The sequence below is a fragment of the Acanthochromis polyacanthus genome, chromosome 8, assembly GCF_021347895.1.
Source record: "Acanthochromis polyacanthus isolate Apoly-LR-REF ecotype Palm Island chromosome 8, KAUST_Apoly_ChrSc, whole genome shotgun sequence".
NCBI lineage: Eukaryota > Metazoa > Chordata > Actinopteri > Pomacentridae > Acanthochromis > Acanthochromis polyacanthus.
This window is the reverse complement of record NC_067120.1, coordinates 12,500,255-12,522,312: the sequence shown is the minus strand read 5'-3', so window position 1 is coordinate 12,522,312 and position 22,058 is coordinate 12,500,255. Positions and strand designations below refer to the sequence as shown.

Below are 22,058 nucleotides of genomic sequence, written 5' to 3'. Positions count from 1 at the left end.
GACCTCACTTTAACCACATAAAAACATACATTATAAATTCTCTGGTTTCGTTTTTGCTTTTGCCGAGGAGGGTTGTGCTCAATTATATATACGTCATTGGTTGTGCTGTTATGCCTGAGAGGCAAAATTGAGTGCTAATTTATTCCTCGTATTCGTTCGTTTTGAACAGGAATTTCTCCAGTAAAATAAACTACAAAAAATTTAGTTCATAGTACTACATCTTTACTATAAGAACTGACCTAATTACCGAATAATATCGACTTTTTAACACAGGCTGTGAAGTCTAGGGTAACCGGACCCAGCGTGCACCGGAAACTACCGACTCCATCAGAGTTGAAAGGTTATCAAAGTTGGCTAACAGCAAGCTAAGCTATCAGCCACTGTAGCTGTCCCTAAAAATCACAAAAATGTCAGCGACAGAAGACAGCACAGAGATCAACATTCCGTGTGTGCTTGTAACTAGCTGTGACAGTGGGTTTAAAGAAGAAGAGCTGGTAAAACGTAAGTTTAGCACAGCATTGCGTGCATGAATTAGCAAGCAGGCTAACGCTAATCAAAGCTAACTTGCTCTTAGCAAAGCAAGTGACGTTTATTAGAGCCTACCTGTTAGCAACGTACGTTAATAGCCCATTTCGAAAGGTTGTCAAGCTAGTTAAGTGCTTTACTTAAACGATATGTGCATGCTAGTTTTACAGCGAGCGTGGCCAAAGTGAAAGCAAGTTGAGCATGTTAGCCTAACGTAATGCCTTTCTTTGTGTGATAAGTAATGAATGTGTTTTTGCCTCAGAGATCCTCAGTACTCAGACTTTGCCCGAGCCGACCAAGCGAGAGGAAACCGTAGTGTGGTATCCTTGGACCATCAACAACAAATACTACACAGCAGATGTCAGGCTATGCGTTGTACCCAGCACTTTTCAAATGTCATCAGAGATTGCTCAGTCCATGCAGGCTTTCATTGCCTATTTTGACAGCACAGTGGTATGTGACCTAAGAACTCGGTGTATTTGGAAACGCTGAACAGTATAGTCTGTGATGCGCTTGTAGCATTTACTATGTGTGCATGGTGTTTGCAGAAAGATGGCCTGGAAAAGCTACAACCGTGGATATCAGTGGTAGAGGATCTTGCTCCAGAGGTGCTCATTCTGGTGTGCGACAGAGTCTGTGAAAGTGGTGAGTTCTCCAACTCTCTGTGGAGTCTGTCAGTCTGCAGAAGACACTGTGATGCATTTTCTCATGCCATTAAATGGGTGTTCTAGGGGTCACCAGACATGAAGCACAACAGTGGTGTTTGGCTCATGCATTTGAGCTTGTGGAGCTCAATCCACAGGAGCTGCCAGATGAGGATGGTGAGTCTTACAGGCAGCAGAAATTACAGCCACACTGTACAACAGTTATATTTTAATTCTTTTGTTGCTTTTTCATCAGACGACTTTCCAGAGTCTACAGGAATAAAGAGAATTGTCCAGGCTCTCAATGCTAACGTGTGGACCAGTGTGGAGATGAAGGATGGTAAGACAACATGACCAGTGGAGTTATCTGTTGTGCTTTTAATTTATCTTTGTGTGTGTTTGTGTCCACTGATAGTTTATATCTCTGTCTAATAGGGCACAATCAGGGATTTGGTCTGATGAGCAGCTTAGTGGCCTCCAGACATAACAACCCACGCAGTTGCCAAGATCCTCCAGTCAGTGGAATTTTTATTGTAACCCTTTTAATTTTCACATTAATTGGATTTGTGTTTACATCTGCCGATATGTTTTTTATGTATTCTGTCTTGCTTTCTCATGTCTGTCCATCCATTATCATTTAAATGGGATTGTGAATCAGTTTTAGTGGTAACCCCAGCTGCTTTTCTGTGTCAGTCTTCCAGCTCGCCAGAAGAGGGCACACTTGTTAATGAGGAGGCCAACAATACACAAAGTAGTCCAAATGCAGGCACACAGGAGGACACAGTAGTAGGTAAGTGAACATCTTCTGATTTAGCCTTTTTTGTTGACTCTCCTGCAATTTTTTTCTGCTGCTGGCACAATAACTTACATTTTGTGTTGATCCCTACAGATGCTATGACTGATTTAGACATTCAGGAGCTTGCCAATCTTACAGCAGGAGATGCAGATGTGGACAACTTTGAGCGTCTCTTCACCAAATTAAAGGAGATGAAAGGTAACTGTGGAATGAAAATGAAATGCTCAACTTTCTCTGTAAATGTTTGGGTACTTAAAACATGATAGATGATTTTGATTATTTTTAATCTGCAGACAAAGCTTCTTCGTTACCTCACGAGCAGAGAAAAGTTCATGCAGAAAAGGTAAGCAGCTTCATTAGTTTTTGTTGAAACCTAATTGTTGGAGCCATGGCATGTTCCACTGGGAATCCTCAGCCAGCTCAGTAAATTATTCATATAAATGGAGTATAAAGTGTTTACAGTACATGTGCTTTCTAGGTTGCTAAAGCGTTTTGGATGGCCATTGGTGGTGATGATGATGAGATAGATGGGTTATCATCGGGCGAGGAAAGCTAAAGGTAGCTACCTGTGACTCATCCTCCTTTCTCCTGGTCCTCCTGTCTTTCCCGGGGCTCCCACAAGATTCAGCGCCCTTTGACGTCCTGCTTGGTCTTGGAAAGTGGAGATGCTTGCAGATGGCACTGTAGGCATAGTCATATTTAGAAACTTTTACTTCTTAGAATGAAATGATTGGTGTACCATTTAAAAAAAAAAAAAAGATGGATATCCTGAATAGAAGAGTGGCCCTTAACCTCAGCCTACTTCCCTGGGGGCCCCCCACTATGCTTTAGCCCCGAGTGAACTTCAACACATGATGTGGTGCAGGTGGAAAAACATGCAATGAATGACATGGGCTTTGATTTTATGTATTTGTCTATAGGTACATATGATAAAGCTACATAATGTGCCTTATCCTTAGAAGAGTTGTGAGAGATTTAATGTGTATTCAGATAAATCAACATGAAACTTGTGATTTTTTTTTTTGCCCTTCAGTAAGTGTGGCTAAGTTATGGTGAACACTGTCACATTACGTGGGTGCATACTGCCAACTCATTCAGATCAAAAAAATGGAATACATACCTGTTACACTGGAATACCTCTGCAACAAATAAAATGAGTTGTCCAGATGTGCTGCTGTATTTCAGGGGTTTTCGCATTTCTGTCCATTTTCTGTACACCACAGCAGAATAACACTTTATTGACTAGTTGTCAACTATTGATTTAATCAGTTGTTTTGATAATTAATCTGGGTAATTTTTAATGAGAAAAGTCAGTATTTTTAAATTCCAGCTTCTGATATTTAAATACTTTCAATTTTCTTTACTTCTTAGTGATGATATACTGACCAGTACAGCATCTTGGGCTTTGCAAAACACATCTAAATTTATTTTCTTTATCATGACGTGTTCTGATATTTTATAGACCAAACAATGAACTGATTGAGAAAAGAACCAACAAGATACCACCATGGATTACAATCTATAAAGCTGAATGTGGGGTTTCCCAATGCTAGCATTTATTACAGGACACTAATATCAGATTGCATTCATGCATACGTGTTTGTTTTTTTAGTTACTGTGTATAGCAAATATTAATATAAAAGAAATGTCAGAAGTACTTTTACTCTGTTGCAATTTATTAAAATTTCACAGATAAAACAATGGTCATTGGAGAACAAATATTAGGCTACATGAAAAAACATGTACGTAAGACTTAGAACAGAAAACCAACTAAGAATATCGCAAGTACTGATACAGATCTACCAACTACCTAACGCACCGTAGTACACAGTATTTTAGTGTCGCACCATGTAACTGTTTTAAATAGATTACATGGTGACTCAGACTTATGTACTGTAAGTAAGTGCAGGATTAACATGGTGGCTTCAAAGATGGTGACCGAGGACAGTGAGCATATTACACATGCCTTATATCGTAGCAATGTACATGTAATATACAGTATTTATTGGACAAGCAAATTACCACTAGAACTAAAGCTTTACACCGATCAACACAGTAAACTGGAAGTGCATCATTTACCCACAAGGAGCGTAGTGTACTATGATTAACAGTTGGTAATACGTGAAAAGACCTGCATTTTTGTTTTCACTCCACATGCCGTCAATGGATGAAGCACAGTCTTGGTCGTAGTACCCTTCACGCTGAAGTCACATGGTGTCTAAATTCACTCAGTCCACTATGACGACACATAAAGTATCTCATATGTCCCTATTATAAAGTAACTGTAATAGCTGGTACAGTAATCCTGTGTGTCACACTTAAGAACTAGCTGACCCGGGTTAGAAAAGCTCATACTTAAGCAGGCCAAGTTTTGGGTCATTAAAGCAAAGTCTTACTGTGAGTCCACCCATGCCAGAGATCAGTCAGGTCCGCTGTTTGTAGCAATGCATGACTACAAGAAATCACAAGCTACAAATATTTATGTACAATCATATTGAGGCAATAATAAAAATATATTCCCATGCAGGACAATATGCAAAAATAACTTATAAAATGTCTCTTTCACTGAGCAAAATAGTTTTCATACAAGGATTTTTTTCCAGGAACAATGGGGCTGTTTTTTTTCTCTTAAAATAGATCAAATACCAATTGAATGATCAATCAGATAACTGACATTTTCAATAATGCAAGATAAATCAATACGGACAAAGTACCTTGTACTTAAAATATTAATTAAATATATGAAATCACTACAGAGAATGATATTTTTCATGTAAATTCATGGTTCAATTGATAAATAGGCCTCCCAATTCAGTGACTACAAAGAGTGGTACTGGGCCACTGAAACAACAAAGATGGAAGCGTGTTCATATTCTTAGCTAATTCATAGAATCAAAAATGTTTTGAAACGTGTAGAAGATGGCCAAGTTGAAATCGTCCCAGAGCTTCAACTTGAGAAACAAACATTTCAATCTTCTCAGTTAAATAAAAAACTACACCACTATGCAGTGACATAACATCTGAGTGAATAATGAAGAAAATGCGGTTTTCTTTTGTTCTTCGGAAATCTACTAATAATACCATGTGGCTGTCTGCTGGGAACACGAAAACAAAAGAACGTATAGGTCCTAAAATAAAAAGTGAAACGGAGACGCTAAATGGTGCTACAGAACGTGCTATACATGTGATGAGAGACGGCAGACAGCAAGGAAACGGGTGCTTTGATTAACGGTGTATCTTTCCTTATTATCACTGAGAAATGCTCGAGTTTTCCCATGTCATTGGTGTGTAGACGGGAAGGAGGGCTGCTGGGATGCGAGTGCTGCTCCTATGAAACACTAGAGCAGTGGATGCTGGGAGAGCCCATCTGTGTGAGGACCTTGTCCAGCCACTGCAGGGGTCCATTCAGATGTAGCTCTATCCAGCAGGGGGTGCTGGTCACTGTCTGTCGCCTGCAAGATAAAGAGGACAGAAGCAACACTGTTATTGCTGAAAGCAGTTTTTACTACTACACCACAGCATCATACATTAAAAGTCACTGAGGCATGTATTTGGTTAATGTCACGTCATTATAGTCAATGCAAAAATACCGCTAGTTGCTTTTTTTAGTTGAATTAATACCAACACTGAAGCCAACTCTACAGGCTATTTCTGAAGTCATTCAAGTTTCTACCAGAGATATTTTTCCTGCCAGAAATACAACACGCACCATTCATAGTCCAGTGGGAATCCCCTTTGCAAAGGGAGTCTGAAATATGCTCACCCCCAACTCTATGTCCCCCTCATCATTGCATGCCTGCTGCATTCTTCCTCCTCTGGCCAACTCACAGCTGCACCCTCCCCCATCACCCTCCTTTTCCTCCTGCTGCCGGATCTGTGCAACAATCCCTCATCTTTCTTTTTCACCTCTGAAGTCAATGTAAAGATCTGCTCAGGTTTGACTGAAATTATGTCAAAATGCTGTTTTGAGTAAAAATCTGTGTCTGATATGATTTTACTAAAAAGTTTAAATGCCTAGTTAAAATTATATGCACATCCTTCACTGAAAAAAAAAAAAAAACAGAAACTGCAAATGTGATCATATTTTTCTCCAAGATCTGGCCTAATTTAAAGGAAGACTATTTCTAGCATACATGCAAGACAGACTTTAAGTCTTAAGAAACTGGAAAAAGACAAAACAATGTGACAGTCGAAAGTCATACTGACTAGTTGGGTCAGGTTAATGTTACTTGACAAGTCTTTGGGCCTCTATTAGGTATACTATCTGCCAGAAACATTTTATACATTGGCATTTAATATCTACCTTGAAATTACCTAACAGTAGCTGAATCTGTTGTAGCATCTGATGCTAAGACTTACTGCAGCAAGAACTGGTTGATCTTTCCACTGCCTCATGCCAGCCTTAGATATACGGAAAACATATTCAGTCGATAAATGTCATAAGCAGCTTAAAAAGTATTTACCTGTACTCAGCTCCCCAGCCCTTAACAAAACTCATGCGGATGGTACACATCCTGGTCAGCTGGTAGACAGCCTCAAAGCCCTGGTTGACTGACTGGGCGAGCAGAGCTGCAAACTCCTGGTTATTGAAGATCTTAAGGTTGCAACCTGACAAACAAAGTATTTATTATTATTAGGTTTAACCCTCGAGTTGTCCTCCAAGTCAAAATTGACCTATTTTAAAGTTTGAAAATGTGGAGAAAAAAAAATATTTTCACAATGAAACTTCTGATGTCCACATTTTCAACATTTTTGGGAAATCTTTGAGTATTTTTTGGTGAAAAAAAAGAAATGTTAAAAATGTTTCTTAAGAAAATTCACAAAAGAAAATAGAAGTTTTTACTGAGACATATGTAATCACGGGCTGCACAGCGGCGTAGTGGTTAGCACTTTCGCCTTGCAGCAAGAAGATCCCGGTTCAAATCCCGGGTTGGGCCTGGGATCTTTCTGCATGGAGTTTGCATGTTCTCTCTGTGCATGCGTGGGTTTTCTCCGGGTACTCCGGCTTCCTCCCACAGTCCAAAAATATGCTGAGGTTCATTGGTTACTCTAAAATTGCCCGTAGGTGTGAATGTGAGTATGATTGTTTGTCTGTATATGTAGCCCTGTGACAGACCAGCGACCTGTCCAGGGTGTCCCCTGCCTTCGCTCAAGTCAGCTGGGATAGGCTCCAGCGACCCTAATGAGGATAAAGCGGTGTATAGAGGATGGATATGTAATCACTTTAGATATTTTTAGGATTTTTTGGGAAGATTTTTTCTCAGTTTTTGAAAATATTTACTTTGGCAAATATTTACTTGCTTATTTTCTTGCCAAATGTGGGGGATTTTTTTTTTAAACAAATCTTTTAAGATAAACTTTTAAGGAATTATTGGAATTTTCTTCCTGAAGGTTTTGCAAATTTTCATAAATTTGGGGAATTTTGTTTGGATTTTTTTCAGAAAAGGAAACAATATTTTTTGGTGCCCGTAAATGAGGACAACAGGAGGGTTAATAGTGCAGAGGACAAAAAAAAGATCTATGTCTGTGTCTTTAGAATGGAGTTATCGAGTTGTTGTCATGGCTATATTGCCCTGATGGCTTCATGTGTTTCAATCTCACACTGACCTGGAGGTATTTTGCACACAGTGGCAGGATGCCAACCATAGCGCTGGTTGCAGTTGGGACTTTGGACGAAGATGGCACTGTCACTGAGACACTCTGCAAACACTTCTCCCCCAATGTAGTACAACCTCACGCCCCGTCCTGGAAAGGGAAGGGAAAAGCCTGTAGTTAGCACACAACAACGTGATGATTCTGAAAAATTAGATCAGAGGTTATGTGGCTCATGTGAAATAAAACGGGTACCTATGTGTCTGCGTGTGAGCTCTACTGCTGAGTTGCGGTTGACGTTGGAAAGTAAACCCAGACAAAAGCGTTCAGAGTTGGAGGGGTCTGTGAACCCGTCGACTGTGAGGGAGGGCTGGGACGCATGGAAGGTCTCTCCTACACGCTGGTTCAGCTCATAGTAGGAGATAGAGCACCAGAAGGCAGATTCGCAGTACGTCACAGGTTGCAAGTCTGGGTTGAGATAAAGAGATAATAAGAATTAAGTTCACGAGAACACGTAAATTACTTTGTGGTCCCGACATTTTAATATGAAGATGCAAACTTCTGATAAAACTCTTTCCCACGACCCACATGGCCCCAGTCAGGAACGGATAACACATGACGTACCTATTTATTTTTTTAACAATGACCTCCTGGTGGCTTTCCACATAGATAGAATAACCTGGCAACCGGATATTTATTGCATTATCTTGAGCTGTCTGTAGCTGGCCTTTCCACAGACAAGGACAGACCATAGACAAAGCCTCCATTCATACCACACTTACTCTGTTACTGCCCTGAAGCTAAGCCTCCCAGACGTAGACCACTCACTGCCTGCTCATCAGTCTCACACACAGACACTCACACACACTGAATCAATCTCGCAAAGATATTCTAATCTTATACTCTGTTAACTTTCCATCACTAAGAAAACAAAACATTTCGCTCACTTTGCTGGTGAGCTGCAATGTCCACAAGAAAAAAATAAATCAAGAGAAAAGAAAATGCAGAGAAACTTGACAATATAATCTTAAACCCACCAGGGAGAATGTTCATTTCATAGGAGACATTTTATAGAGATAACAGTTACAACAGGACTGGACATGTGCTCTATATAGAGGACAGGTATTCAGGTGTACAGTAATCAGGGTCATCAGGTACAGTCAGGTAGGGATGGGCCCATTGCTGCAGGATGATTCACGTTAGAAAGCCTTCAGAAAAGGTCCTAAATGTATGAAACAGTATTTCTTTTATGGTTCAGTACTTAAATGCAGCTTTATGGTCACAACCACTGCCTCCAGCTTTGATTCTGATTATATTTAACAACCATCCATGAAGTTTCTCTCCATATATTTTTAATCATAAATGCTATTTTAGAGTTTGTGAGTATTTTAAAACTCAGCTGTGCTTTGTTTTAGAAAATAAGCCCTTTCTGCTGTGAACCATTGGGGTGTAGCAACGTATTGCTTTACAACACACCCAACCAGAACTAAATGGCGAGATTAAAAAAAAAATAGTATCACTGTAAATGAATGACTGACATTTGCAATTTGATTACATGCACTTAACTTAATGCCACTGCCAGCAACCAGATACGTGCACATAATGCATGATATGCTCAGTAAGTAAAGCTTTGATTTCGCTTACCAAGATTGCTGTTTGCGGGTGACACGGGATTGGGCGACAGGCTGGGGGAACCTGAAATAGAGTTGTAATAGAGGGCTCACTCATCGCCACAATAAAGGCGTAATTAGAACAGTAAGTGTGTAAGTAACTGTGTGTGCCATCATGTGACTCACCAGTGTCCATGCTGTGGTTGAGCTGGTGATCATTTGTCTCACCATCCTCACTCAGATACCCTGGTGGGGGAGTTTCTGTAACATAAAAATACAACAACAACAACTTTATTATACATACATATATATATAGACAGAGAACATTACAATAAATAAAGGAAGCATCTACCATGAAAGGCTTTGATGCTTACTGTCAAGCTGCCTTTTGTTCCTTTAATACTGCATATCTGATGTGAACATTCTAGTCAGGAACACCATTTTTTGGAAAGGAAAGCTCCAAACAAGCCACAAAGCAAATCATCCCTGAATCCAGAATGAGTGGCACAGTTTTTCTCACCGGGAATATAGTTACTCTGTGGCTCAATGCCGGCGGGGAAATTGGTGTTTTCAGGGATGGATGGGCTGTAGTCATCCAGCGGTGGGAACTCAGCGGGGATGTCTGTATGTCGTGGCACCAGGACGGGAGGCAAAACTGGAGACGCACAAAATACTAGTTCAGTTCTGTGTGCAGTTTGGCAAAAAGCATTATTTTAAATACAGTAATTTGGATGGCGTAGCAATTAACAGCACGCACTTGGTGTCTCCACCCTCTGGTAGTGGTAGGGGTTGACACACACTTCATCCTTCTTCGTGTGAAAGGCGAATTCACAGTGGTCGACCGCCCTCAGCTCGTGATGAGACTGGAGGTCCGGCCAGCGCCACAAGCGGCAGTAGATGACATGAGGAAGACCTTTTCTGTGGGAGACCTGCAGACGTCCATCTAAAGACCTGAAAGACACCAGAGGGTCGAAGCACGTGCATTTTTAAACATATGCTGCATTGAACTATACTCTTCTGAAATTTAAGCTGAGACAGAACCTGCGATTCAGTTCTACTTCTGGAAAAGTTCCAAACTGAGATGCTGAAGTCAATAAGAATCTGTCAGCTGTTAATGCATCAACATCGACAAAAGGTGTAGCATAAAAGCATTTGCCTGATGTCAGACTGGTTTATGTAGCTTTCTTCTCTTCAAAATTGCTTACACTATTTTAACATGATTACAAAAGAAGGCATTTTTGCCAACTAAAGATAAATACACGTTATTTTGAAATTCAAACAAGAGACAGCACAAAGTCTAAAGAAATTTCTCACTTTCTTCAGGTAATATCCAAGTGGAACTTTTGTCTATTGAGAATGTTTACGGCTATGATGGGGTATCGACCTACCATGACGTAGCTAAAATTTTATTGACTGTGGAATGAGAAGTATTTGGCATGAGTACAAGAAGTGTTAAACCTGATGTCAACAGTTTTTTATGTACCTGTACAGTGTATTAAAACACATACTGCCAAGTGACTCAAATGGGTAACAATGGAAAGGAAGGACTGCACCAGATCCTTGATATGGGCATCTTTCCAAATGAACTCAACAACAGTTCAACTCATTGTTTAGCTGTCAGACAACAAACGTACGGTTCTCATTCTTTAGCCCCTCATGAAGTGAAGCACAGGGCACAAGATTCAAGCACTTAGAAAGAATAATGCCATTAACAGTTTTCTGAAAGTATCTAATAACTTCTTATACCGTTCCACATAAATAAAATCAACACCAGTTCTTCAATATACTGTCCTAATCCAATGATCTTGCATGATGGATAGGAATTCAAACATCCAAAATGCCTAAAATGTTTCCATAGTACTGTATGTCAAAGAGAAAGTCTGTCATTTTTGCAAACATGGCCACAACTGAGCATCTTACAGTGAAATTAAATCTTAACTAGACATCTGTTCAAACAAAAACAACGCCCAAAATGAATTACGTAGAAGTCTTAAAAATACCAAAGCGAGCTGAGTGGCCTCCCTTCCTGTGCATCCAAAGAAAAGCAGCATCAATGTGAAGTAGTACTCCGTTGTGAAGAACTGTATCAAGTGGATAAACTGCAGATGTTATAACAGTATATACAAGTGTTGGATAATTGATGACACAAGTGTACTCCAATACGGTGGAAGATATCGTAGTTTATATCAGCAGACGAGTTGGAAGCAGGGGCACAGTACTCAGGAACAGTTATCTGAAAGCGTCCTGTGATTGACTAATGTCACCAGCAAACAGCTGACAAACTGGACAGTTTCAGGCAACAAAGATTAGAAATTATGATATCAGCCTGAGAGGGAAGAACGTGTGCAGCAAACACACTGTGTAACAATAAAAATGTTCATGTTGTAAGTTTATTTAGCATGATAAAATAAGTTAGGGTTAATGTATTTGGTGATGCTGCTAAAATTCTGACATTTTAACAGTTTATTATCAAAAGACACAAAGATAAATAAGTATGGGTTTGGTGCTTTGTACAAATATTTAATTAGATTACCAGTTTGTGTGTAAATGTGAGGACAACACCTATTTTATGGAAATTACTGTCATTTTATGTCATATTTATGGTATTAGACATTTGACATTATTGTGGTTGGATTTGCTGTTTCCAGCCTGATGGTGCTCACATTTCAAAAAGTACAATCAAATCAAAGATACTGCACAGAAATGATGCATTTTTGTAGCTTGATGCACTCAAATTGTCACCCACCACTCTGTCTTAATTTCAAATAATTTCAGTCAAGCATTCAGGCTACATCAGCTGTAAAAGCAAGGAGTTCATCCTCCAGCGCGATATGGTGTATTTGCTGGGTCAGCTGAGGTCAGCATTCCCATGACTCTGCTGAGGCTGGCGTGGGCTGCATTGCTCTGACACACAGCTGGACTGAGGCAACCCTACTATCAGTAGAAGAAATAACAACTGTATAGCTGGCGTCCAGGGATTCACCAACACCAATCCTCTTATCACATGAAATTCCTAAGATAACCTGCACTTTTTATTGTATAACACAAACACATAAAGATGCTGTACCCAGTGTCTGCATATGTAGACACATGAAACATGGTAACAATATTATTTTAGGGGCATCCTGGTGGCCTGCTTGATAAAACAGATACGATACACATTGCAGGGATTTTAGTTTCAACCAGTTCAATACAAGCCTGGGTATTTTTATTAATTTCTATTAATTTTAGCCATAAACATATCACTTCCTTGCTCCAACAAAATTTTATGCAATTATGAAATTTGTATTTGTTGCTAATACAGTGTCATAGACGATAATAAATGCTTACAAATTCTAAAATGTAAATATTTTTAAAATTTCAGTGTTTTTATGGCTGGTTTTATGGCGCATCCCTTGTCAGCAGCACAATATAATTAACAGCCAGAATCCGCTTATCGGGTAAATGGAATCGATTCCGTTTTCATACCTGCAGGCCAATAATACATCGACCACCAAATGTACATCCCTAATTCCACCCTCCACACAATGACAGGCAGTTAGAAAAGTCAGTGTTAACTGCTTCATTACATTAAGTAGAAATCAAGCACAACACTTGCTAATAAAAAAAATAAATTTAGATTTAACATGAAGCATTTGAAGCAAAAATGCAAATGTGAGTGTTTTCACCAACCATGTCAAGTTACGTGGTATTATAAATCTCTCCATTTACTGCTCTCAGCTTCACAGTTGAGGCATTTCAGTACATAATAATTTCTTGCTGGTTAAGTCCACGCTAGGTGCTAGCACTTCAAGTATGTACTTGACCACTTAAATTGCTGACAACCGCTTTCTCTGAGTTTAGAGGAGGGGATGAAAGTACAGCATCCCCAACAGATTGCAAGACAGCTGTTATTCTTTAAGCCTACAGTCTCTGCCTCGATGAAATTGAACCACAATCTAAACAGTGGCCCACGCCCTCCCTAGAGCCCGGAGCGCATTCCCAAGAACTGAGGATAAGTTATTAATGTAGGTTACCACCCATGCTCTGACTTTCACACAGACCATGATGGGGGAATCCCAGATTGGTAAATATTAGTCTTAAAAGCTGCCTATTTGAATGTTGCATGGGGGAAAAAAAGTGAACAAATAAAGAAGCCAGTAGCCTCTTCTCTACTAAGTTTCATCAAGAAGGCCAAGATGTCCAACTGTCTATTTTGTTTTAGATTAAATTAATCAAATTATAAAGAACTGTACCAACATCAGCCATAGTTAATGTGCCACTCTATAATTTTATGGCCACTTTTATGTCATTTAAGATTAAATTATTAGTGCTAGTGCTTACTAAAGACCGTCTACAACAACTAAACTATTTTAACAGCACATATACTTCAGTTCACTGACTCAAACTACAGAGGATACATCTGCATGTCTGTACAGAGCAGAATCACAGTACAGTCCACCTCATATGTGTACTTGTGTTGAACAGATGGATTTCCCATATGGGGAATCCCAAACTGAACACTTATTACAACTTTCCCAGAGTGCACACACTCCAGTCTAAACATCCTCTGTGAGTCAGAGTTCAGCTTCTCCAACCACTCCTTCTCCTGTTTATCACACGTGTGGACTGTGGATGGAGCACTGGATTTACAGCTTGCATGCCAACACATGAAGCTCATACATTTTTAAAACTTGCCAGACATTTAACAAACACTAACTGCTACTGTAGCTCGTATTCCCGTTAAAATGGCAGAAATCACACTTGCATGTTACGGTAGGTCATGCCAATAAGTGACTTTCTGCCAAAAACAAATTTTAGTCCCTAAAAGCAATTGTCCTCATGTCTCTGCATAACTTCACCTCCTCTGTGTTCTATATGAACCAATTCAGCAAGTGCTACCAGCTGAAATAGCTTTAAAGAACCAGTTCAACTTATTTAATGACATTTTCCACTTGCCAAAAAGTGACTGTAGCACCTACATTGTGACTGTGATGTTTATAATGCATCAAAATGACTTGATTTCATTCATTATTTTCATTGTCGATTATTTTCTGGATACATTTATTAGTCCTTTGGTTTGTAAACTCTCAGAAAATGATGAAAAATGTCGATCAGAGTTTCTCAAAGCTCAAGATGATATCCTTGTTTGTCTTTTTTTGTCCATAATCAAAACAGATTCAGTTTACTGTCATAAAGAATGAAAGAAACTGCAGAATATTAAAATCTATGAAGCTGGAATCAGAGAATTGTGACTTCAGAAAACCCTCAAACCTAATAATCAATGATCAAAAAGTTGGTGACAGATTTAATAGTTGACAAACTGATTGATTACTCATTACATCTCTGGTATAATCCAAACCTGACTAACTTCAAACATTTCTTAGGTCACAATTATTCAGTTACAAGAAACGTTAAAGTTTCACTAGGACAAGCCTTTGCTATCACCGCAAATATGTCTATTTGCATGTAAAGGCTGTTTGATCCACATACAAGCAACTGCAGATGTAAATAAACTGAATGGTACTCAGTTTTTTAGGATCACTTTTTGGCACAACACCTGTCATGCTCTCAGTGCGAGCTAACGCTGGAAAAATCACACAACAGACTGAAGTGTATGTGTTGAAATGCATCATTACTGTAACGTTAACTGTAAATCACATGTGACTAAAATGTAATTCAGACTTTGAAATGCCAACTGGGTGTTACATGTGAACACAACAACATGATTTTTTTTTTTTTTTTTTTTATTCAAATGGGTCAAGTTGGTCAGCTAATGTTAGCTGTGGAATATATGCAGGACTGTGCTTGCTAGCAGCTACAGCTAATAAACAAAATCCACTGAATGAACGCAAACGTTTTATCTCCACTTCTATGAATATGGCAACTGATAAGTTTGAGTTAAAAACCTGTCAAAAAAGTCGCTCAATAACAAAACACCTGACTGCTAATGTTAGCCCAAGCTAACTAGCTAGCTGCTGGGCTAACGTTAGCAGTCATCAGCACTAGCTTGCGAGCTGAGTGGTCAGCGAGGCTGTCTGTGCGTCTTTACCTGGGTATGGTTATGCATTTCGTATTGACATTCTGTGTTGTGATGGCCTTTTCCAACTCGTCCAGCTGTCCCGTTCTTTTCAACTTCTTCACCAGACTTTTGACAGCCTTTTCGCACCATTTCTCCTCCTGCCCGTTCTGCTCTCCTTTCTTCCAGCCCAGGAGCCTCTTCACAATCGGAGGAGTGAACGGTAATATAGACATTTTAAACAGTGACTAAAACTACTGCTTACTTCGGTCGTCCAGAATTACAGAGAATACAGTTTGTAGCTCCTGTGGTAATTACGGCTAGGTCGGCTAGTTAGCCTGCTAGCTAGACTCCCAGTCAGAAGAAAGGCTGGTCGCTGCCCGGGCTCAGCAGCGGCTAGCGGTGCTGGGTCCCTCCGCTCTAGTCGGCTGAGTGTCGGAGCAGCAGCTCCGGCAGCCAGGCGGACTGCTGCCCCTCCTCCTGCTCCTCAGTCAGCTGGTCTGTCCCCCACCTGTATCAGACAAGAGTGTCAACGCATATGTAGCCGAACTTTTATACACTTTATATTAAATTAATATTTGTAATAGGAAAATAAATACCGCATCTAACTGCTTACACTTTTAAATCCACGGTGCTGAACTAAAATACAGCGATCAAAGCATTTCCTCTCATATTGTCCTTTTTGTCTTCATCTGCAACATGTGGTGCATTTTAAAAATAGTTCTTCGACCTTCGTTTTAATTTATGCTGTGTTATCAGCGTCCGAGGATTATATTACCCCTCTGAAACCCTCTTCTGTGCATCTATTCAACATCACACTCAAGAAATGGAAAAAATGTGGTAATCAGAGATATGTCAACACTGAAAAGTGATCCAACTTTTGCATTTACTGTGGCCATGAATAGAAGACCCTCAGGAGTAATCCCTTTGATCCCCCCATAAAAGTGATTTAATTTCACTTCAGATGCATCTTTCTAGAAATGGATGAGGGAGGCTACTGTGTGTACAGTGGTATTTGGGGTTTTATGGTGTTATTGATAAGTACACCCCTGGGCTGCTGCCTCCAGTAAACAGCAGTGTGCCTGTGCTATAAATATCTTTGTCCTGGACCAGCCCCCTTCTCCTTCTCTCTATTTATAACCTCCATCAATGACTGATGTCTATTTATAAGCAAGCATTTGGCGTGACTTCTTACTTCCTTCTTCTTAAATAAATGTTACAGCTATTTTGGCACTGTCACCCGAAAAGTAATAGGTCGATTAAAGGACACATTTCTCTCTCTGTAGAACAGTCAGCCAGTAACTAAAGCATGTCCTCTTTTTAGCAATTAGCACGAATAAACACTGCAGGGCCTACAGTGCAGCTAATGATTATTTTAATAAGGAATTACTATAAATTTTCTTTATGAATCAATTAAACAATGACTCATTTGATCTATGAAATGTCAGAAATAGTCACTTGGCCCATATTACTTTCCCGAAGCTCAAGGAGACAGCTTTGCATGTCTTATTTTGTGAGATTTGACTGCTCAAATCTCCTCAATATTGAATTTACTGTGACATAACTCAAACAAAATCAATGAAGCCTCACAATTTAAAGAGGGCAATGAAAAAAAAGTTTATGGGGGAAAAGGTGAATATTTTTCTGTCAGTGGACTAATCCTCTATTTTTTCTTCCATTTAATTCAGCTTTTGTTGCTTTTTCCATTTTCTTCATTCAAAAGGCCTAGATTACACTGTCAAATATTACAGAAAAAGTATTTATTCCTTTTTAGTCAAACTAAAGCATAATCCTCCATTTGACTCTGATGTCACTACTAAATAAAATTGGGCATATGTATATTCTTTAAGAAACATAAACACTTATATTGTTCTGTCAAAATATTACATCAAAGTACCTCAAAAGCACCTCAAGCCAAGAAAATTATTCAAATTTAATTTAAAGGTTAGCAAGACCTCTGCTTTTCAACAGAAGGTGTGAAATAAAAACTGACTATAATCAGGAGGGAAATAATGTTGGTGGTGGACTAAATAATCCTGCTCATAGTGTTGATACATGTAAAATGTTAACAAGTAAAGTTTAGCAGTCTGTAGATGGTGTAGCATCGCAGCTGTTACACACAGGTGTCCATCTACTCCACGGATCAACAGTCTGGATGCATGTATGTAAATCCTTCTGTTCAAGTAAAATCAAAGCTGGAGAGGCTTTACGCTGTGTTTAACGTGTATCTGCCACTGAAAAGTCAAACAGGCTGGAGAGCGGTGAGCACTGCTTTCTTGTCTACTCGGATGGTTTGCTCCAAGGCCGGCACCTTTTGCTGCCAGGGGACACGAGCTGGACAGCTGGTGTGGGGAGCTTTTGTTTGTTTGTGTGTGCATGTGTGTGTGTGTGTGATGGGGGGCTCGTGCACTATGTGTCAGACAGGGGGGCAGATGGGCCGCAGCAGGCAGGAGGAGGTCTTAGGGACGGTGTAAAGAATGATTTTGGACAAAAGGCACGATGGCTGGCTGAATAAGTAATGACTGCATACAATCTGATGGCTAACAAAGGCATTGTGATGGACCACTCATGGGCTATGTGGGAAACAAGCAGGATGTGTTGGCGGGGCCCAATCAGCCAGGCTGCTGTCACAACAATATTTATACAAGGATGGAATAGCAATTAGAGTAAATGGTCTTCTGTGTGTCCATATGGACAGACTGTAGTGACATTTAAAGTGGTATGAGACCTCTGAATTCCCATAAAACTTTAACCCTCCTGTTGTCCTCATTTACAGGCACCAAAAATATTGCTTCCTTGTCTGAAAAAAATCTGAAAATACAGTAAAAAAATCCCCCAAATTTCTGAAAATTTGCAAAACCTTCAGGAAGAATATTCCAATAATTCCTTAAAAGTCTCCCTTCAAAGTTTTATTAAAAAAACAAACTTGACAAGAAAATTCTTTTTTTTAAATTTTTTTGTAAAAATCTTCTAAAAAAATCCTTAAAATATCTAAAGTGATTACAGATATATCATCCATCCATCCATCCATCCTCTATACGCCTCTTTATCCTCACTAGGGTACAGATATATCAGTAAAACTTATTTTCTTTAAGAACATTCACATAAAAATCAACTATTAACCATTGCTTTTTATTGTGAATGTTCTTAAGAAACATTTTTAACATTTCTTTTTTTCCACCAAAAAATGTTCAGAAATTTCCCAAAAATGTTGAAAATGTGGACATCAGAAGTTTCACTGTGAAAATCAAAAAAATTTTTCCCACACCTTAATTTTAAACCGGGTCAATTTTGACCTGCAGGATGACACGAGAGTTAAAATTCCTCAAGCATCTATTCACCCAGTGGCCACAAACACAAATTCTGTGGGATGGATGACAGCCTCCTGCATATTATATGATTAAAAAAATAAGAGCAGGTCACATTTACCCTCCACAAACCTGTAATTTCCTCAGCAGCTAATTGCAGTGTGTTAGAATTGGATGTGGCTGTTCAGCACTGCCCCATGTGGGTGGGGTCCGGTTCCCCCTACAATCTCTGCCTCCTTTTTTAATCTCTCTTCACACTGCAAGCTGTTATCTGTTGCTTGCAGCCATCAATCTCTCCCCAGACAGTGGCACCTCTAAATCTGGGCCAGTAGTGACCTCCCTCCGCTCACCCCTCCCTCTGGCTTGAACTGAAACACCCTCAAATCCTCCTCTTCTGGCTTCAGACCCATAGAAGTGATAGACCATCACATACACCTAGCTGTCTGCCTCCTCACTGTGTTTCTTGCTACTCGGTAGATTCCTTTTTGCTTCTGTTCTTTCTCACACGTGCCTGCATGTGTGATCACTTATGCTTCTTACATGCAGATGTGAATTTGCAGCACCAGGGTGTAATAAAGCACTCTTTATAAGACGTTTATGAGCAACTGATGACTTATCAAAGTTCAATAAATCATTCACTTATGCTTTATGAAACACTTCCAAACCATCAATAAGAACAATTTCAGAATTATTATCTGTTGAAAACATCTCTGACTGGACTTGATCATCTTCCAGCATGACTTCTCTGTTAGTTATCATAAGAAAAGCTAGAGCACCTGGACCAAAATAATTATTTACAGCACAGCAATAACATTTACAAATGTCAAACAATGGCATATGAGAAAGAAAGTAGGAAAACTAATAGTATAAATTAATCTATTACTGTTATTACTGTCATTATCTATTATTTTGTTCTCTGCCCCAAGCCACCTTTCAATCCAAAACATGTCCTCTAAATGGGGGCTAAAGAAGTAGTAAATAGGTTATGAGTTAATTAGCTGCAAAGTTTCTTCGTATCATTACATTTTTGGTCTCTAAGCAGAATGTCAGCTCCATTCTCATGAGTGATGTTGGGTTGCTTTGCACTAATATTTCATTGGACTGCCTTTAGCTTTGAGTATGGCACTCACATTAGCTGTGGCATCGTTTCGATAAGCTTCTGCAATGTCACAGCATTTATTTCTGTCCAGAGTTGCATTCAATTTCTGCCAAGAGTCTTGTATTGATCATGGGAGAGTCACTGCACAAAGTCTTCTCCAGAACATCCCAAAGATACTTAGTAGGTTAGTAGGGCTAAGGTCTGGACTCTGCGGAGGCCGATCCATGTGTGAAAATGATGTTTCATGCTCCCTGATCCACACATTCACAATGTGAGCCCCATGAATCCTGACATCGTCATCATGGAACATGCCCATGCCATCAGGGAAGAAAAACTCGTGGTATATTTTAGTATACTTAAGTAGTCAGCTGACCTCATTCTTTGGGAGCATAACGTTCCTGAAGTTGACCAACCCCAGATCATAACACTGCCTCCACAAGCTTGCAGGCACTAAACATGATGAGTGCATCACTTCATCCGCCTCTCTTCTTACTGTGATGCTCCCATTACTTTGGAACAGGGTAAATCTGGACTAATCAGACCACATTTCTTCCTTGAAGATGATGGTTCCCCACTATCCTTCCAACCCTTCTGAAACAGATTAACGTCCTTTCTTCTGACATGGTTATTTAAGAAATGAGAAGCTCCTCACTGGGTTAAATAAGTTGCTGCCATCCCTGCAATAATGATCCAATGGAAGGCTCTTACCTGTTTGCTTAGTTAAATCCAAGTGGTGACTTTTTTTTGGGACAGGCAGCGTCTTTAACATTAATTACTCGTTTATCATAGAATATTGTCTTGATGTACAGACAGGTGACAAAACCTGAACTCTTGACCCCTACAGAGAGGGAATTTATTTTTCTCATTATGCTGTGGGGGCATTGTGCTGGCGTGGTTTAAGGCCCCCTTAGCTGTAAGAGCCACTTCGAATCAGTACAAAGTTGTTTTAAGTGGATCACCTTTGACCTGTGATTAAACATTTCTGTTCTGATGGTAGTCAGGATGACAGTGCTTCAATCCACACAGCACAATGTCTCAGTGAATAGTTTGTTGAGTCTGAAAATGATGTGAAATATTTGCTGTGACCTTTGCAGCCATCAGATCTCAACATAACTCAACAACTGCGGGAGATTTTAAAATGACGAGTTAGACGGCACTCTCTACTCCTGTTTTCAAAACACCACATGAGGGAATATCTTTTGGAAGAATGACGCTCCATCTATCCAGTTGAGTTCCGTGACTTGAAAAATAAATGTCAAGGCGCAATTAAGCTATTCTGGTGGCCCGTTGTAGCACAACACCTCTACAAAGACACTATCTCGCTTTTCCCTTCATTTGTCACCTGTCTTTGTTTTCTGAGGTCGCAAGCAGATCTGAGGCATATAAGTTTAATTAATCACATGAATACACAAGTTGAAATACAGTGTACTGCATAGAAAACAGATAACACATCCCCATCTAGTGGCGTCATTCTAATGCTACAACAGCTAATGGCATATGTGATACATTGCACTCTAGATATTCTGAATTCTGCTGATGTTAAATAAAGGACAGTTTTCTCTTCTGAAAAGAGGCGTAAAAAAGTAAAATTGATGAGAGCTGAATTCTACTTAGTTTCTTTGGATCCACATTTCTGGTTTTGTGCATTACTGTCAAGCTGCCGTGGCCTTTTAGAAATAGGAAAATGCCATCATTATTGTCACTAGTAACACCTCAGTTTTTTTGTTCTGTGATCAATAAAAATGTTTCTTTTGTTTTGCCTTTTTTTGTTGTTGTTGTGTTTTTTGCCTTTGCCCGAGTATGTTTACGACACACTGTGATTATAATTTATTTGTGAATCAGTGCCATTAACCCAGTGACTTATATGCTATTCCATAAACACAATTTACATGTTTATTGTGAACAATGGCCCATAACAGCATTAAGTTGATTCAGAGGCTTTGCAAAATATCTCCTCGTCTTACATATGGAAAGAATGCAGCACTTGGCCATGATTCATTAACTTCACCTCCAGGCGAAAAGGCTCTCTGATCGGCCTGCACCTCAAGCTCTCGGCCCTGTACTTATGAAGGACCTCTCACTCAATGACGCCTTTAAAAATTCTATCTATTTCATGGATGGACATTATAAGCTGCAGGCACTATCATTATTTATTATTTAGTTTGGTTTTTTTGTATTTGTGAAGGAAAATTATGAAAATTTAGTGACATTTCTTTCACTGCACAGGGTCTCAGGACAACACAGAGCTTCATGTAGATCACACTTTCATCTCGTGTTATTTTCTGCACAAAGCTTGCGGAACTTGTCATTTTCCAAAATCTGGTAAATCCACTCTGTCACTCACCGCACCACCAAAACTAATGATTGTGAAATTAGTTTCAGAGCAATCAGGAGCTCCCCTGCTAAGACCCACTGTATCCATATGCATGAAATTGCTTGTGTTAATACATGCTATGAATCGTGGGTAATGCAGTGAATAATTCTGA

The 22,058-nt window shown here is 39.5% G+C and overlaps 2 protein-coding genes across 2 annotated transcripts; one reads left to right on the top strand and one right to left on the bottom strand.

The window, feature by feature from the left end:
• The first annotated feature begins 311 nt into the window (after nucleotides 1-311).
• On the top strand, nucleotides 312-3,144 carry aagab (alpha and gamma adaptin binding protein). Its single transcript, XM_022190061.2, has 10 exons — nucleotides 312-501; nucleotides 788-978; nucleotides 1,074-1,170; nucleotides 1,257-1,346; nucleotides 1,426-1,509; nucleotides 1,605-1,684; nucleotides 1,863-1,959; nucleotides 2,059-2,163; nucleotides 2,259-2,308; nucleotides 2,444-3,144. The coding sequence occupies exons 1-10, from the start codon at nucleotides 408-410 to the stop codon at nucleotides 2,519-2,521; spliced, it is 966 nt and encodes a 321-aa protein (XP_022045753.2). The 5' UTR covers nucleotides 312-407; the 3' UTR covers nucleotides 2,522-3,144.
• A 476-nt stretch (nucleotides 3,145-3,620) lies between these two features.
• On the bottom strand, nucleotides 3,621-15,661 carry smad3b (SMAD family member 3b). The gene is made up of 9 exons (XM_022190049.2): nucleotides 15,199-15,661; nucleotides 9,925-10,118; nucleotides 9,688-9,822; nucleotides 9,354-9,428; nucleotides 9,202-9,252; nucleotides 7,813-8,025; nucleotides 7,573-7,710; nucleotides 6,429-6,573; nucleotides 3,621-5,417 (listed from the first exon to the last, which is right to left on the bottom strand). Exons 1-9 carry the CDS (start codon nucleotides 15,399-15,401, stop codon nucleotides 5,294-5,296), a joined length of 1,278 nt encoding a protein of 425 aa, XP_022045741.1. The 5' UTR covers nucleotides 15,402-15,661; the 3' UTR covers nucleotides 3,621-5,293.
• Nucleotides 15,662-22,058: the final 6,397 nt, after the last annotated feature.